Genomic DNA, 16,965 nt, shown 5'->3' on the forward strand with positions numbered 1-16,965 from the left:
CTTATAATTTTGTGCCGGTATTAATTCCTAATGTCCAATAAAATGACTTTGTATTCACATTTCTCGTTAAACTGTGTTACTGAAAGCCATTTGTGGGGATTCATATCGGCTCTGAAACTGTGTTTACTGTTTTTTTTTTTTTAACGTCACTTCTCGTTAAAACAGAATTGAATATGGAATACTTAACACTGACAATAAACCGAGGAGCACCTAAAATTACCTGAAAAAAAAAAACCAAAAAAACAAAAACGACTGTTGTTTATATTGTGTTCTGAGAAACGACACGTTTTTTAAGAAATAAATGCACTTTTTCTTCAAAACAAAACAAACAAAATCTTTTTTTCCGTCCTGGTCTGTGATAAATAACAATTTCGTTTATAAGAAGCCGTGCGAGTTTTCTCCACACTGTCTCTGAATAGGCGCTCTAGTAAAAGTTTCTATTAATAACAGCCGAGCTTGAAAGCGCTGTGGTATGTGGGAGAGGGATTCCCTCAACGTCATTGCTAGGTTACCAAACAAAACACAGACAAGACAAATCCATATATGGGCACGTACGTCATCGGAACGGGCGGGGCGAGGAATCCCGTATTATACTCGACTGCAGTTCGATTCATTCATAAAGACGAGAAGCCGGGTTGCCGTGAGGATCTTACTACAGCCCCGCGCGCACACCGGATTGATCAGTTTCACCGAAAAAAACTCTCGGATCTTATTTTAACACAAGAAGGAGGGTTCAACAGCAAGATATTGATAAAGGAAGAAGAAAAACACCACCGGATTTCAAATGTTTCTGTATGGGAAATTGCACTTTTAAAAGGAATTACTCAAGAAACCAGCACAAAAGGTACTTTTTGTATTTTTTCACTTATTAAACTCTGTGTACTTGTTTGAATTCCTGGAGCTTAGTATGTTATTGCATAGAAAAGGCGTGAATAGATGCGATTGGTGTTTGTATCTGTAAAGCGATTTATCAGGAAAGGCGCTAGATTGATTAAATACACAGGATAGCAACATTGAAGATGCCTGTAGCGTATACAGAGTAATATGCCATCTGTATTTCCACTGCATTTTGAATGCATGACACTGACAGTTAACGCTTAACTTAAATGCTGCAGCTTGCACACCATAGGGTTTGTATAGGGACGTGCACAAGGCTATATGCATCTTTCATGCATAGGATTCTTTTGTGAGAAGTATATAGTAAAATAAAATAAAATAAAATAAAAAAACACATTTGTGTTCTCAATGCACCTGTGTGTTTTCCTCCAACACTATTTTTGCAAACGATGTAATGTCGTATTAATAATGCTAAGGATATTACATGAATTCTGTATCTACACAGATATCTACACAGTGCACCTATACATCCAACATCCATGAGATCGGCATGTACTGTGTACTAACTGTCTATTCTCTGATCTCTCCCTCACTGTATCGCCTTGCCTTCAGCATCCCAGGACTCTGAGGTAGACAGGGACATGTACCAGGGATTCCCCGGTGGCTTTGACTCCGGCTCCCGTGACAGCTCTTCCCCCTCCGCTGAGTCCCAGTACCTATCATCCGTGGATTCATTCGCAAGCCCTCCGACCACCACTGCTTCGCAAGTAAGTACACTTCACCCCTCGTGTACAGCGCAACACAGAGACCATGCAGATTTGAAATGTATGGCTATACACTGTTTTTGTAGATGTGTATTTGTGTCTGTGTTTTTATTTAACCCTACCAATAACTTGATCTGATCTCACACACTGTCTGTAGTTTCTACCTATGAGACAACATTTTTGTCCGGCAAAAGAGAATACTTTTTAATGGGAGCAACACGTTTTGAATTCAAAACACAGTATCTATAAATGCATCATGAAACTGAATTTGTATTTTGTAGTACAGTTGTACGTTTTTGAGATGAGTTTACAATGCGACCGTCAGCACATTTCGACAACTGACTGGACTGCTGGGCTGCTGCTAAAATTGTGATTTTAGTGTACTGTCTGTGAACATCATTTAAAACAAGTCTCCAAATATGCCGTTGTGTTCGTTATTCGACTGCAACGCAGCGTATTATTATCTGAATGTGCTGGAATGTATGCTCAGATCTTATCGACAACATTCATAGCGGAACAGGCATCCTTTCCGGGGACAGTATTTGTGCAAGGGGGATTTCGAAGATATAAAATGTAACAGATCTCTCCTGTGTCGCTAACTAAAGTCTTTTAATCTGGTTAGCCGCACAGCTTTCCTCTCTCCGTCTCGTACGGGCTACGTAACAGAGAACAGCAGTTGGAACTCTCCGTCTGACGTTTGGGACGCACACGCAAAGACCCGCCCCCTCTCTCTTTTGCATCTCTCCGCTCCGCGCCGTGACGTCGACGCGTTCTATTTTGGAATGTTACGTCGGTTGCTAGGGGGAACCTAGGAGACAAGGCGGAAAGCGAGTGCTGATTGGCCGAATCTGACTTCAAAGCCGTGCCTCCCCCTCCCCACGTGGGCTTCTGACAGCACTAGCAGGGCCCCGGTGAATATTAATGCCATTGAAACGAGACGGCGCTGTTATATAATAAGGAGGATTCGGATATATTTTCAACAGTCTATTTTTGTTTCTTCAGTTATTTTTGTTATATGAGCTATTTAGAGAAAGGGTAGGTGTTTGTGCTTTACATATAAACAGGTCTAAAGCAGCAGATCCCAAACGTGTGATCAATCAATCAATCTATTTTATATAGCGTCTTTTCAGTAACAACAAGAAAATCCATAATACTTTAAATACAGAGAAATGCAGAATACATGCTATACAATAAATGCATAATACAATTAGAGCTGCTTACAGAAATACACTGAATCCATTTTACAAGACCTACTGACCATATGTAATTGGACAGATTTACGTTATACCATTTTACTGTTATACCATGTAAATGCGTCTTACTAGGTATTATTATTATTATTATTATTATTATTATTATTATTATCTTGTTACACTAAGAGTTGTTACACATAGTTTTTGGAAGAACCACTACTGTGTATGTATGAATATGCCTAATATATTCGATCAACGTTAATCTTCAAAACGTGGAATGCCTGAAACCGAACAACAGTAAATATACGGCGCCCCTAGTGGATGCCATGTGATCTTTCCCGACATTTATTTGTGGTTGCTCTTCCCGAGAGTATCTTTGCAGTACATGCTGTCGTTTCACGGTAGAGGGCGCTACTGCGTTGTGATAAGACGACTTAAAGTCAGGGGTCCGAGTCATTGAGAGAAAAGGGCAGAAAACGCAGTCGTTTTAATAATCTGCCACAGTGTATCTCCTCCGTGTGATTTTAAATGATGACATTTGTTGAGTTCAGATATTTTCATTGATCGATGAAATGGCGGTCGTAGAGATGCTAGACAGAGAAGGAGATGCGATCCCTTTTATTGCACACTAAACAAGAATTCATCACAAGCTTTCAAGACCTCAAAGGTCTCTTCTTCAGGTGAAAGTAGGGAAGAGAGATTGAAGTTTATATTCAAAGGTGACATCAGAACTTTAACAGAAAATAACCCATTTTGAATCAATGCAATTCTAATGCAAGGAAACAAACATTACCATTTATAATACACAAGTATTATAAATTGTAATGAGGTAGAAAACCATTTTCTATATTGTAATTTATAATACTTGTGTATAAAAATTGCGTGTGAGTGTGTGTGTGTGTGTGTGTGTGTGTGTGTGTGTGTGTGTGTGTGTATATATAATATATATAGGCATGTCTATATAGTATGCATATGTATGTGTCTATGTGTGTATTATGAATAATTCATTCAACATATATTCCATATAAAAACATATTAAAAAAAAACATTGAAAATTCCTCGTTTTTGTTTAAATATAATATTGTCATTTAACCAACACATGTAATACATTTTTTTATGTAGCCAATCATAGCCGGGAAAAATGTGGACAATTGTTTATCATTGTGATAATAAACATTCTGTTGGTCTGCTGTATAAACGCCTCCCTTGTCTTTAAATTCAGTCTGTATAATGTTATTTATTATTATTATTATTATTATTATTATTATTATTATTATTATTATTATTATTATTATTTATTTCTTAGCAGACGCCCTTATCCAGGGCGACTTACAATCGCAAGCAAATACAAATACATTCAAGTGTTACAATACAAGTAATACAATAAGAGCAAGAAATACAATAACTTTTGTTCAAGTGTGACAAACCACAATTCAATAATACAGCAGGTAATAGTGATAGTTACATCAGGATATGATTAAATAGTGATAGTTACATCAGGATATGATTAAGTACAAAGTACTACAGGTTAAACACTTGGCAGATTACAGTATTCTGAAGTACAGGATTAAATGCAGTAAAATAGGATGTTAGACTTACCCTAATACAACCTTCCTACAGTAAAAGCACAGTAAAGTGTGATAAAGCTTAGTAAAAGCCTGGTAAAGCATAGGTGAGCATGGTAAAGGATATTAAAAATACATGGCAAACCTATAGTCATGTAACAGTATGAACTGTAAAATTACACTGCAAATTTACTGTGTTAACTTTTATAAGGGTGCTTTTTCTAAAGCATGGCTCAGTCTGGCTCTGGTAATAACGTGTGTGTCTGGCGCCCCCCTGTGTCTGTCCCCAGGAGTGCACTGGAGCAGTGTCGGAGATGCCTGGCTCATTTTTACCCACCGTGACGGCCATTACCACCAGCCAGGACCTTCAGTGGATGGTCCAGCCCACACTCATCTCCTCTGTGGCCCCGCACCAGCCCCAGGCCCCCGTGGCCGTGTCTCACCAGGGCCCCCTTGTGGATCCGTATGATCAGCCCAGCACCAGCTACAGTGCGGGTTACACTCCACCCAGTGCCGAGGCTCCAGGGCCTAGCAGGCCCACACGAGCGCGCACACGACGGCCCCGCGAAGAAACTGTGAGTCAACACCCCCCCCTCAACTCGAACCCTACCTGCCAGCCTGTGTCTGTCTCTCTTGGTGTGTGTGTTCTGGAGCTTCTAACTTCCAAATGCTTAATCAGCCCTTAGAAAAGTTTCACATAGTGGAAGCACAGCAAAGTGTAATAAAGCACAGCGAAAGCATGGTAAAGCATAGGTAAGAATTGTAAAGCACAGAGAGGTCTGGTAAAGCATAGGCAAGAATTGTAAAGCACAGAGAGGTCTGGTAAAGCATAGGCAAGCATTGTAAAGCAGAGAGGTCTGGTAAAGCATAGGGAAGCATTGTAAAGCACAGAGAGGTCTGGTAAAGCATAGGGAAGCATTGTAAAGCACAGAGAGGTCTGGTAAAGCATAGGGAAGCATTGTAAAGCACAGAGAGGTCTGGTAAAGCATAGGGAAGCATTGTAAAGCACAGAGAGGTCTGGTAAAGCATAGGGAAGCATTGTAAAGCACAGAGAGGTCTGGTAAAGCATAGGGAAGCATTGTAAAGCACAGAGAGGTCTGGTAAAGCATAGGGAAGCATTGTAAAGCACAGATAGGTGTGGTAAAGCACATTAAAAAACCATGGTAACTACATAAACTACAGGAATAGCATCTTGTCATCGATAGTGTGGGCTGTCTGCATACTTCAAACTGAAGTGTAAAATACAAGCAAAGAAACTCAACAAAAAGAGGGCTGAGAATATTTTTATACTTACATTTTTTATTAATATAAATACATAAATAGTTTCGATTGTTAATTACATGCTCAAATAAAGTTAATTAAGAAAATGAAAATAAATGAATAAATAACCCAGGTCAGTTATAAATATACGAAACAACAGATTTAGTTAATAAAACATGGTTAGAACTCTATTTTCCCCCCATTACCATCAGCAACATCATCGCTGGTCCCTTATTTTATTAAGTGAATGCAGGTTTGAAGAACCAAGCTGTTCCTTGCTGGTATCTTTTCACTTCCTGTGCTGTAGGGCACACAGCTGGATTTCAGCGAGACCACTGGAGTGCATAGGCAGTGATAGGACACTAGGGATAAGGGATCAGTGTTAGGTGTCGACAAAGGACTATATTTCTTGACTGTTGGCTATGGGCAATAACACAAACTATTTCTGGCGACCCTGTATTGTCAATAGTGTTGCAGGCTTCAATCTAGGGATTTAATAACACATACTATAGTATATTATAGGACAGTATCAGCTGTTTTCCTATTTTATATGTTAAATAAGGTTCGGTGTTTTGTAATAGAAAGTGTTTTCCTGACGCTAATTCAATCTCTGTCTCTCTCTCAGCTCACCCCAGAAGAGGAGGAGAAGCGACGTGTCCGCAGAGAACGGAACAAACTCGCTGCGGCCAAGTGCCGCAACCGCCGGCGTGACCTCACTGACCGCCTGCAATCGGTGAGTGCTGATTGGCCCAAATGAGACTTCCAAGTGACAAAGCCCCGTCCCATGACAAGAGTGCTCAGATCGGGTTGCCTGTGCAGAATGTATCAACTCCAAAACGATCAATTCAGATTCTTAGGGATCTAAGTCAAGGGGACAAACCTGTCGGTGAGTCCCTTCATTGTACAGTGGACAGGACTGAAGGTCCAATCGGTGAGTCCCTTCATTGTACAGTGGACAGGACTGAAGGTCCAATCGGTGAGTCCCTTCATTGTACAGTGGACAGGACTGAAGGTCCAACCGGTGAGTCCCTTCATTGTACAGTGGACAGGACTGAAGGTCCAATCGGTGAGTCCCTTCATTGTACAGTGGACAGGACTGAAGGTCCAACCGGTGAGTCCCTTCATTGTACAGTGGACAGGACTGAAGGTCCAACCGGTGAGTCCCTTCATTGTACAGTGGACAGGACTGAAGGTCCAATCGGTGAGTCCCTTCATTGTACAGTGGACAGGACTGAAGGTCCAACCGGTGAGTCCCTTCATTGTACAGTGGACAGGACTGAAGGTCCAATCGGTGAGTCCCTTCATTGTACAGTGGACAGGACTGAAGGTCCAACCGGTGAGTCCCTTCATTGTACAGTGGACAGGACTGAAGGTCCAACCGGTGAGTCCCTTCATTGTACAGTGGACAAGACTGAAGGTCCAACCGGTGAGTCCCTTCATTGTACAGTGGACAGGACTGAAGGTCCAACCGGTGAGTCCCTTCATTGTACAGTGGACAGGACTGAAGGTCCAATCGGTGAGTCCCTTCATTGTAAAGTGGACAGGACTGAAGGTCCAATCGGTGAGTCCCTTCATTGTACAGTGGACAGGACTGAAGGTCCAATCGGTGAGTCCCTTCATTGTACAGTGGACAGGACTGAAGGTCCAATCGGTGAGTCCCTTCATTGTACAGTGGACAGGACTGAAGGTCCAATCGGTGAGTCCCTTCATTGTACAGTGGACAAGACTGAAGGTCCAATCAGTGAGTCCCTTCATTGTACAGTGGACAGGACTGAAGGTCCAATCAGTGAGTCCCTTCATTGTACAGTGGACAGGACTGAAGGTCCAAAGTGAGTCTATAGAAGTGAGGGTGGGGTGGAGTTGAAAGATCGCGCTGTCACGTGATTAGAAGGGAATGAAATACTAAAAGAACAAAAAAAAGGTATGAGAAACGTTTCCACTGGGAGACTTTTGCAATGTTGAAAAAGGATTCTAGTGGAAACGTGTGTCGTTGAATTGCAGTTTTCTGTTAGCATTGTTGGTGTTTCTGAGCTCTGTATTAACTTGTGGCTCCCTGGCTGACTCGCAGGAGACAGACCAGCTGGAGGAGGAGAAGGCGGAGCTGGAGGCTGAGATCTCGGAGCTGCACAAAGAGAAGGAACGACTGGAGTTCATGCTGGTGGCTCACCAGCCTACCTGCAAAATCCCTTTTGAAGAGCAGCAGCAGCAGCAGCAGCAGCAGCAGCAGCAGGGTCCTGAGCAGCACCAGTTGGCTGGGCCTTCCGTGTCCATCCTGGGGCTGTCCGTCAAAGAAGACCCCTTCTACCTGCCCCCCGCCTACCTGCCTCCCCCCCACGAGCAGCTCCACCACCCCTCCCAGCAGGGGCTGATATCAGCGGAGGTAGCGTTTTCTAGTTCTTTCTATGCGCACAGCGAGCCCGGGCCCAACCCCTGTTACACGTCTTCCTTTGTGTTCAGCTACCCTGAGGGGGGGGGCACTTGTGGGGCGAGCGTTAACCAGCGGACCAGCAGCAGCGAGCAGTCCTCAGACTCCCTGAGCTCCCCTTCCCTGCTGGCCCTGTGAGCGAGCTGCCCAGCGAACCACACGCACACGCTCACACACCCCATCTTCACAGCACCGTAGAGTTAACCCTGCTCCCTTTGTACCGCAGACAAACTAGACAGCATACACAGATTTCACGCCTGCTACTGAATTCTCTTCAATGGTGTGGCTTTGCCGTCTTTTCTCTTTATCGTTTAAAGCAAACTCCCGGGACATCCTCAATGACTCCGGCAGTTGGATCTTCAGAAGAGGAAGAAGAGGAGTCAGCCCAAACTACCCCCACCACCACTGCCTCCTGGTTTTTTGACTGATTGGATTTGAGTATAACCGCCTCCCCCTCCCTCCCTGCCTTCTTCTTTCTCAACCTTCCAGCTCCTGTCTTAGCAATCTGGGGGGAAAGCCACTTAGAAAGCCCAGGGGAAGAGCTGTGAAAAGGAGGGGCTGGAGATGATGGTATGGCATTGTATTATATGGCTAGGCACAGCAAGCCCACGCACGGCTACTGCTGTTAGTCGTTTTCAAAGTGGGTGTGTCAAGGAGTGAGCGTGCATCCTGCAGCCTTTAAATAGGATTTGTATTATTTACAGATAAGAGCAATGTTGTGTGTTGAAATATAAATGTATTTGTTTGGAACAAATGCACAGTTACTGTGTGCAATGCCCATCAGCAGTATTCACCATGGCTTGTATGCGCTGAGTCTTTTAAATAAAGCGTCTTGCCGCTCGACCTGTACAGCAACATGCTCGTCTTTTTACATTCTTTTCTCTTGGACTTGATAACTTGATAGCTTACAAGCTAAACATCTCATAACCATAATCACAGTTATGCAACACTGCCGAGCTCAGCAGGAGAACTCTTTCTCGTTATTTGTTTAAAATGAAAAGCAGTGCTGATGTGTATGATTGGGAGGTGGAGAACTTCCTCCATTGAGGCTCCTTCACTGAAACTTTCTCCCCAGCTAACTGCCGCCCATCATGGAGGATCCTAGGCGGTTGCTAGGTTACACCTAATCATAAACAGCTTTCTACAAATTCAATTGATTGACTCCTATAACATACTTGACCATAGGAGCACACCCCTATTCTGTGCTTGCATGTTGAGTATTTATGCAGTCACTTATTAGATAACTCTCGTACCCAATAGCCTCTATATACTTATCCTTCCTCCACACAACAGATTCACTGTTTTCCCAATCAAACACACTGCATTCAAACAACATTTCAGCTTGCTATTTTTAATGGTTTAGTAAGTAATGCAATCCAAACTTTTTCAAGCGAGTGACTACCACCTAATACACACATTTCTGTATGACTTTCTAACACCAAGTTTGTGAATACTAATGATAATGATAATAATAATAATAATAATAATAATAATAATAATAATAATAATAATAATAATAATAATGGTGATTGTGTTGAATAGGGTATTTGTGCTGATTGTGTTTTTGTTCTAACACTATACCATGGCTCAAGCTCCAGAATTTATTTTACTTGTATTGAAGGAGAAACACACCTGCTAATAACACAAAACTAGGACCAAACAAAATTCAAGGGGTCAATACCATTGCTTTATACTGCTGTGGATCTAAATAGTATCTTCATTTAAAACATTGGAAAATCTCCATCAGTGTGTCTAATTTATATATAGGGTGATTCATAATTCAGGCAACATTGTCACGTCAAACTGTGTCTGTGACAGAGACACATTGTGACAGAGACACATTGTGACAGAGACACTGTGACAGAGACACACTGTGACAGAGACACATTGTGACAGAGACACTGTGACAGAGACACATTGTGACAGAGACACTGTGACAGAGACACACTGTGACAGAGACACTGTGACAGAGACACTGTCACAGAGACATTGTGACAGAGACGCTGTGACAGAGACACACTTTGACAGAGACACTGTGACAGAGACAATGTGACGCACCGTTTGGCCACCAAAGGGTTGTCAACATTTAGAATGAAAAACAACAGTGCGTGAATTATGAATCAGTCTGTATTTTTGCCTTGGCATGATTGCTCCTAGTTCTAAATGAGGATTGAGGTCATTAGACCCACTGCCAGATCTCTTTACAGCACCCACTTTGTTTGTTTCTCTTTTTGTAACATTGCTCTTGTCTCATTTAAACAAATCCAACTGGGTTCAGTATCACTTAATTTGGCATCCAGATAATTGCAATGTGAGAACATTGATTATCAGCTTTGAGCTTGACCATTGTACCTGCCCCCTCTGAGGGTGATGTGCAGAGTCTCTGCAGCTTGGGCACTGTGCCCTGGGGGTGAGGGTGATGTGCAGAGTCTCTGCAGCTTGGGCACTGTGTCCTGGGGGTGAGGGTGATGTGCAGAGTCTCTACAGCTTGGGCACTGTGTCCTGGGGGTGAGGTTGATGTGCAGAGTCTCTGCAGCTTGGGCACTGTGTCCTGGGGGTGAGGGTGATGTGCAGAGTCTCTGCAGCTTGGGCACTGTGTCCTGGGGGTGAGGGTGATGTGCAGAGTCTCTGCAGCTTGGGCACTGTGCCCTGGGGGTGAGGGTGATGTGCAGAGTCTCTGCAGCTTGGGCACTGTGCCCTGGGGGTGAGGGTGATGTGCAGAGTCTCTGCAGCTTGGGCACTGTGCCCTGGGGGTGAGGGTGATGTGCAGAGTCTCTGCAGCTTGGGCACTGTGTCCTGGGGGTGAGGGTGATGTGCAGTCTTTGCAGCTTGGGCACTGTTTATATTTTGGAGATTGTTAAGGGGATCTTTATTGTACAGAATGTAAGAAAATGTTTTCTATGAATTCAAAAGATAGCCCCCTCTCTCTCTCTCTCTCTCTCTCTCTCTCTCTCTCTCTCTCTCTCTCTCTCTCTCTCTCCCTCTCTCCCTCTCTTTATCCTAAACTGACATTTTTACACGAGGACGATTTGAGACAGGGAGGGGGTCTATTTTTATTATCTCAGTCGTATTACTGCCATCCTAAAAGGACTGTGAAATCTATTTTTATTAGCATTGGTAACCTTATCACTGCCATTCGAAGTAAGGGTGGAATGATCATTGTGTGTCAATGACTCATGATACCCTCTTTACATGATATATCGTGATAGTGGGCTGTATCAGTTGAATCGCGATACACACCAGCTCATTGGAGGTCACTAAATGGTCCTTGAATGAAGGATCAGAGTGTTTTATAGTTTGTATGAACACTCTCCTGATCTCGTTTAATTGTTGTCTTTCAACAAAATCGTCCATCATTAAGTTTGGTCTTGTTATACATCACACAAGTAGCCACTGCTGGACTTTTTGTAGATTTTTTTCAGATACAGTGTCCCTCCCTGTACTGTGGGTCTCATGGTCTAATGTCCTGTCATTGGAGTGAACCTGACCTACAGCCCAGGAAGCAACACCAAAAATAAGCATTTACCTGCCAAAAACAGGAATGGATTTTAAATCTTGGCTAGCACTTATTGAAAGGGGCTGCTCTGTTGCTGACCTCTTCAGATTGTATTCAGTGATGTTAATAAGGGAACAGCACCTGTTAGATTAATGCAGAGGCCTTAATTGAATGAAAGTTCAACCAGAGCTTTACAATGGACAAGTCACTTTGATTGAATCCAGTTCAGATAATGTTCAATTGCAGAATTAAGATCGGCTACTGTTCAGATAACTGAAATAACCCCTAAGAAATAAAATGCTATTATTATTATTATTATTATTATTATTATTATTATTATTATTATTATTATTATTATTATTATTGCGCATATTGGGGAAAATCTTGCACTATAAACTTTTTTTATATCAAATAAATATGTAGGTCAAGTATAAATTTTAGAATATAGTAACTTATATTGTGTTTTTTGTTCTAAATGTTTTTTGTTTGTATTTTTAGGTTAGCAATTTCCTTGTTTTAGTTAAAGCGAAAAAAATAAAAATACAATAAAAACAGCCTTTCACTGCCTTTTGCCACTATGGTATACATGATATATATTATAAAATGTGTGTATATATTTATTTGCCGTAAGCATTAGTTACTTTGACTGCGAACAATGAGGACTTTGTGAAGGAAGGTGTTTTTAATTCCAGTGAGTTTCGGTGTTTTAACTGGGATTGTGAATTGATGAATGTTACATAGTGCTTGGAAAATAGATTTTGGAAATCAATCCATGTGAAAAAAATATATGTAGATCTCCCTGGGGTCCACAGTGTGGACAAACAACTATGGCAAACATTTTGGCTAAAAGTCTTTTTCAATGTCCAGAAACCAGGACCAAAGGACACAATAGGAAATGAAGATTAAGGACAGTGGGTAGTGGTGAGGGGATGGAAGGGGCTATCCAGTCATGTAGCTGAGGTACAATCACTGGGATCCTTTGAGACCCAGCATGACAAAGTTCTGAGATCCATCAGCTGCTAGGAACCAGGAGAGCGCTGATGGGCCGAATCTCGTTCGTACATTTTCTTATGCTCTTTCTGTTTGTCATGGAATTAGATGACCTTGAAAAAGACTTCTCGATGAAATGTTGGGCATAGAAGCCTGTGTTAAATATCTAAAATGACTGTAAAATGTTTTAAACAGTGAGTTGAATAGCTTTTGCATGTGTATTTTATTTAATACATCAGGCCTGGTGGTGTTCTGAGCATGGTCAGTTTCTACTGTAGCTGTTTCTATCGCAGTGCTGTTCAGCGTTTGTTTCAATGACGCATTTCTGGGCAGGATGTTGTAAACAGCTGATGGGAGGCTCCTCGTTGCAGGGGTCTTCTGGGATTCTTGCCCCCGCGGCAGCTGCCTGGCCCTTGTTGCTTATTAAAGGCATATTCTGTGTGACTCACCTGTTTGTGCGCCAAGAGCTATCTCTTCTACAGGTGCTGGGTAACTGTAATGATGCACAGCCCCCTCTATGGGCCACAGTGGAAGTTGCAACTGTCTGACCCCATCCTTACCACCAGCCTGTATATAAACAAGGTTTATACTTTGAGACAAGCATATATGCTCAAAATATACAGTATGTGTAAATAATATATCATGCATATAGGGCATGGCCATTGTAACCCATTCCAGTGTAGTATACACTGGCGGCGTGCTTGAGTTTATTTTTCATATGGATTGTAATGTTACAGATAGAACGGACGTAGAATCAATGCAGCGCTTGGGTTTGTCTCTCGTCTTTTACATAAAGAGTTGTATTTTTTTATTTCATGGACTACAGTTAATAACGTCACTCTGTTCCAATGATTGCTGTTTGTATTGAGTTATGTAGTGATTATAGATGCCATCTGTGTTTGTAACTTATACAATCCTGTAAATACCTTTCAACTCACCAGGCCATATTTTCAATGCATTTCCTCCATTCTTTAATTAACTCCTGTTTATGAAAAGGAGAAAAAAATCCTGTGCTCAAGAGAGCTTGGATTATATGATTTCGTTGTTTGGTTCTAGTTTTGTAAAATGAACAGGACTTAGTTAGATTGCAGCAGTTTTTGCAAATTTCATTCATTCTTGGTGAGGCCATTTTGACAGCAAACTGTACATTTTCTAAACTTTACTGGTCACTAAAAAACAGTTTTCAGTATTTTAAGCTCATAGTGAAATAGGAGGCACTGTATAGGATAAGTCATACATTATAATAAATAAATGATTCATATAAGATATGGATAATGTGACATGAATTATATATAAAAAATGATATACCTTTATTTTTGATGTATTATGACTTAGCATATTGTAAATGTATAACCAATACTTCAACATATATTTCCATAAATTACCTGATCCTTACATTTTATGCTCACAGTTTTATTTCACTTCCCAAAGTGGCAAAGATTGAGAAGAGGTAGAGAAAGGGTATGGTAAAGTCTTATTTACTGAAGAGAAAATCAAATCAAATGCCATTTCAATAGATTTGGTTTGCAGTACTTTTTCATTCTGAGTGGTTCTGGGTTCTGTTGCTCCAATATTTAGTCACAAACCAAGTAGAGCAGAGATTCTAGAACCAAACATCACAAACCAACTAGAGCAGAGATTCTAGAACCAAACATCACAAACCAACTGGAGCAGAGATTCTAGAACCAAACATCACAAACCAACTGGAGCAGAGATTCTAGAACCAAACATCACAAACCAACTGGAGCAGAGATTCTAGAACCAAACATCACAAACCAACTGGAGCAGAGATTCTAGAACCAAACATCACAAACCAACTGGAGCAGAGATTCTAGAACCAAACATCACAAACCAACTACAGCTATAGATCTAAAATGTTTTTATGTTGGAGCATCTACTGTGCCCCAGAGTGTGTGTCTCTCGCTTTGTGATATACTGTGAAACCATTGAGAAGCCAGGCCTGGCCTCTGGGGGGTTATTTAAAATGAATGGTGAAATAATAAAATATGAACTATGAATTCAATAAAGAAATATGCACTATGAATTTAATAAAGATGTTCCTTGTTGCCACAGGCTTGTGTTTTTCTGTGGTTTGTAAATAATAATAATAATAATAATAATAATAATAATAATAATAATAATAATAATAATAATAATAATAATAATAATTCAATTCTAGGATTTTAAAAAACAATTAGATTCAATGTCATTCTTTTTTTCACTTTTCCCTGGCCTTTTTATGATTAGTCTCAAAATCTGTATCACAGCACAGGCACAGTAATGTGTCTGTAAGCACTGCAGGGGTTCATAATGTAGCTATAGCAGTCTTACATTTTAGTTGCAATATATGTGATGTTTTAGTGATTAGAAATTGCAGTTCATTCTTGTGATCCTAAATTTAAAGGACCCTTAAATTATTGTGATCTTAAACAGCAGTTACAGTGTGTTCCCAGTACTAGGGGTTCAGTCAGAATGTAATTAAAATATAATCTATATCAGAAGATATAACGCTGTTCTCAGCCGGTGGTGCTGAAAGCCATTGAACAAAACTGTAACCCCTGTGGAAGCTGTATATGATTTCGTGTTTATTTTACACTGATATTTGCACAGGATATCAGTGTGAAATAAGCACGCAAACATCTTAAGCAACAGAAATAAAATTTAAAAAGAAACCAGTGCCCGTGTTTCTGGTGTGTGGTGGCAAATGAAATTCCATGCCTTGGAAATCGTTCCTTCAAAGATAGGTGAGTCATAAAACCGCATCCTCTTGTGTGCCAAGTTAGCGCCTGTTTCATGCTTTGGCCACACGAGGGCGATGCTACACAATTTTTCATCTATATATATATATAAACACACACACACACAAAGTATAACTTATTTCATGTATGGATGTCTGCTAAGAAATACAAAGTAATAATAATAATAATAATAATAATAATAATAATAATAATGGATGTCCCACGTTTCCCCCTAGACTGGTGGAGGCCTACAGGTAACTCAAAGAAATTGGATCTTAGGCGCCATATAAATAAATAAAATTGGTTCTCTGTAATATGTAGACGTGTGTGTGTGTGTGTGTGTGTGTGTGTGTGTGTGTGTCTCAGAGTGTGTGTGTGTGTGTGTGTGTCTCAGAGTGTATGTGTGTGTGTGTGTGTGTGTCTCAGAGTGTATGTGTGTGTTTGTGTGTGTGTCTCAGAGTGTGAGTGTGTGTGTGTGTGTGTGTGTGTCTCAGAGTGTGTGTGTGTCTCAGAGTGTGTGTGTGTGTGTGTGTCTCAGAGTGTATGTGTGTGTGTGTGTGTGTGTGTGTCTCAGAGTGTGTGTGTGTGTGTGTGTGTCTCAGAGTGTGTGTGTGCCTCAGAGTGTGTGTGTGTGTGTGTGTCTCAGAGTGTGTGTGTGTGTGTGTCTCAGAGTGTGTGTGTGTGTCTCAGAGTGTGTGTGTGTGTGAGTGTCTCAGAGTGTGTGTGTGTGTGTGTGTGTCTCAGAGTGTGTGTGTGTGTGTGTGTCTCAGAGTGTGTGTGTGTCTCAGAGTGTGTGTGTGTGTGTGTGTCTCAGAGTGTGTGTGTGTGTGTCTCAGAGTGTGTGTGTGTCTCAGAGTGTGTGTGTGTGTGTGTGTCTCAGAGTGTGTGTGTGTGAGTGTGTGTCTCAGAGTGTGTGTGTGTGTGTGTGTGTCTCAGAGTGTGTGTGTGTGTGTCTCAGAGTGTGTGTGTGTGTGTGTCTCAGAGTGTGTGTGTGTGTGTGTGTCTCAGTGTGTGTGTGTGTGTGTGTGTGTGTGTGTGTGTGTCTCAGAGTGTGTGTGTGTGTGTGTGTGTCTCAGTGTGTGTGTGTGGGTGTGTGTGTGTGTGTGTGTCTCAGAGTGTGTGTGTGTGTGTGTGTGTGTGTGTCTCAGAGTGTGTGTGTGTGTGTGTGTGTGTGTGTGTGTGTGTGTCTCAGAGTGTGCGTGTGTGTGTGTGTGTGTGTGTGTGTGTGTGTGTGTGTGTGTGTGATTTATTTCGATGGATATATTAGAACTGCATTGTTTCATGTTATCGTGGGTGCGTTAAGTATTAGGGCGGCTCAGACCAATCATTTTCCCGCTGACTCGGATCACCGACGAAACCTGCTGTGCGGCTCTGAGCTGCACAGGGGGCGCGGTACCGTGCACGCCGTGAAGTGGGCTCTTCACTGAGCTGCTCTGAGCGGCTCGCTTACTCAACGCGCCCGTGTAAATGGAGCCGTCAGAACGGTTCTTTATAGAACACAGACAGGACAGCGGGGTTCCCGAGAACACTAATGCGGGATCCCCCCACCCCCTTTACAGCGTCACAATGACACGTGCTGTGCTGTGCTGTGCTGTGTGCACAAACTGGGACAACAGTGGCTTAAGTTTATTGTTCCAAAGTGTCCCTACATTTAATACGGTTCTGTAGCTAACTATAAAAACCTGTGATTAAACGAG

The 16,965-nt window shown here is 41.8% G+C and overlaps 1 protein-coding gene across 1 annotated transcript; it reads left to right on the forward strand.

The window, feature by feature from the left end:
• Nucleotides 1-626: 626 nt before the first annotated feature.
• Nucleotides 627-14,595, forward strand: LOC117435019 (protein FosB-like). Its single transcript, XM_034057863.3, has 5 exons — nt 627-844; nt 1,450-1,604; nt 4,650-4,934; nt 6,245-6,352; nt 7,688-14,595. The coding sequence occupies exons 2-5, from the start codon at nt 1,479-1,481 to the stop codon at nt 8,180-8,182; spliced, it is 1,014 nt and encodes a 337-aa protein (XP_033913754.3). The 5' UTR covers nt 627-844; nt 1,450-1,478; the 3' UTR covers nt 8,183-14,595.
• Nucleotides 14,596-16,965: the final 2,370 nt, after the last annotated feature.

The sequence above is a fragment of the Acipenser ruthenus genome, chromosome 30 (genome assembly GCF_902713425.1).
Source record: "Acipenser ruthenus chromosome 30, fAciRut3.2 maternal haplotype, whole genome shotgun sequence".
Taxonomy (NCBI): Eukaryota; Metazoa; Chordata; class Actinopteri; order Acipenseriformes; family Acipenseridae; genus Acipenser; species Acipenser ruthenus.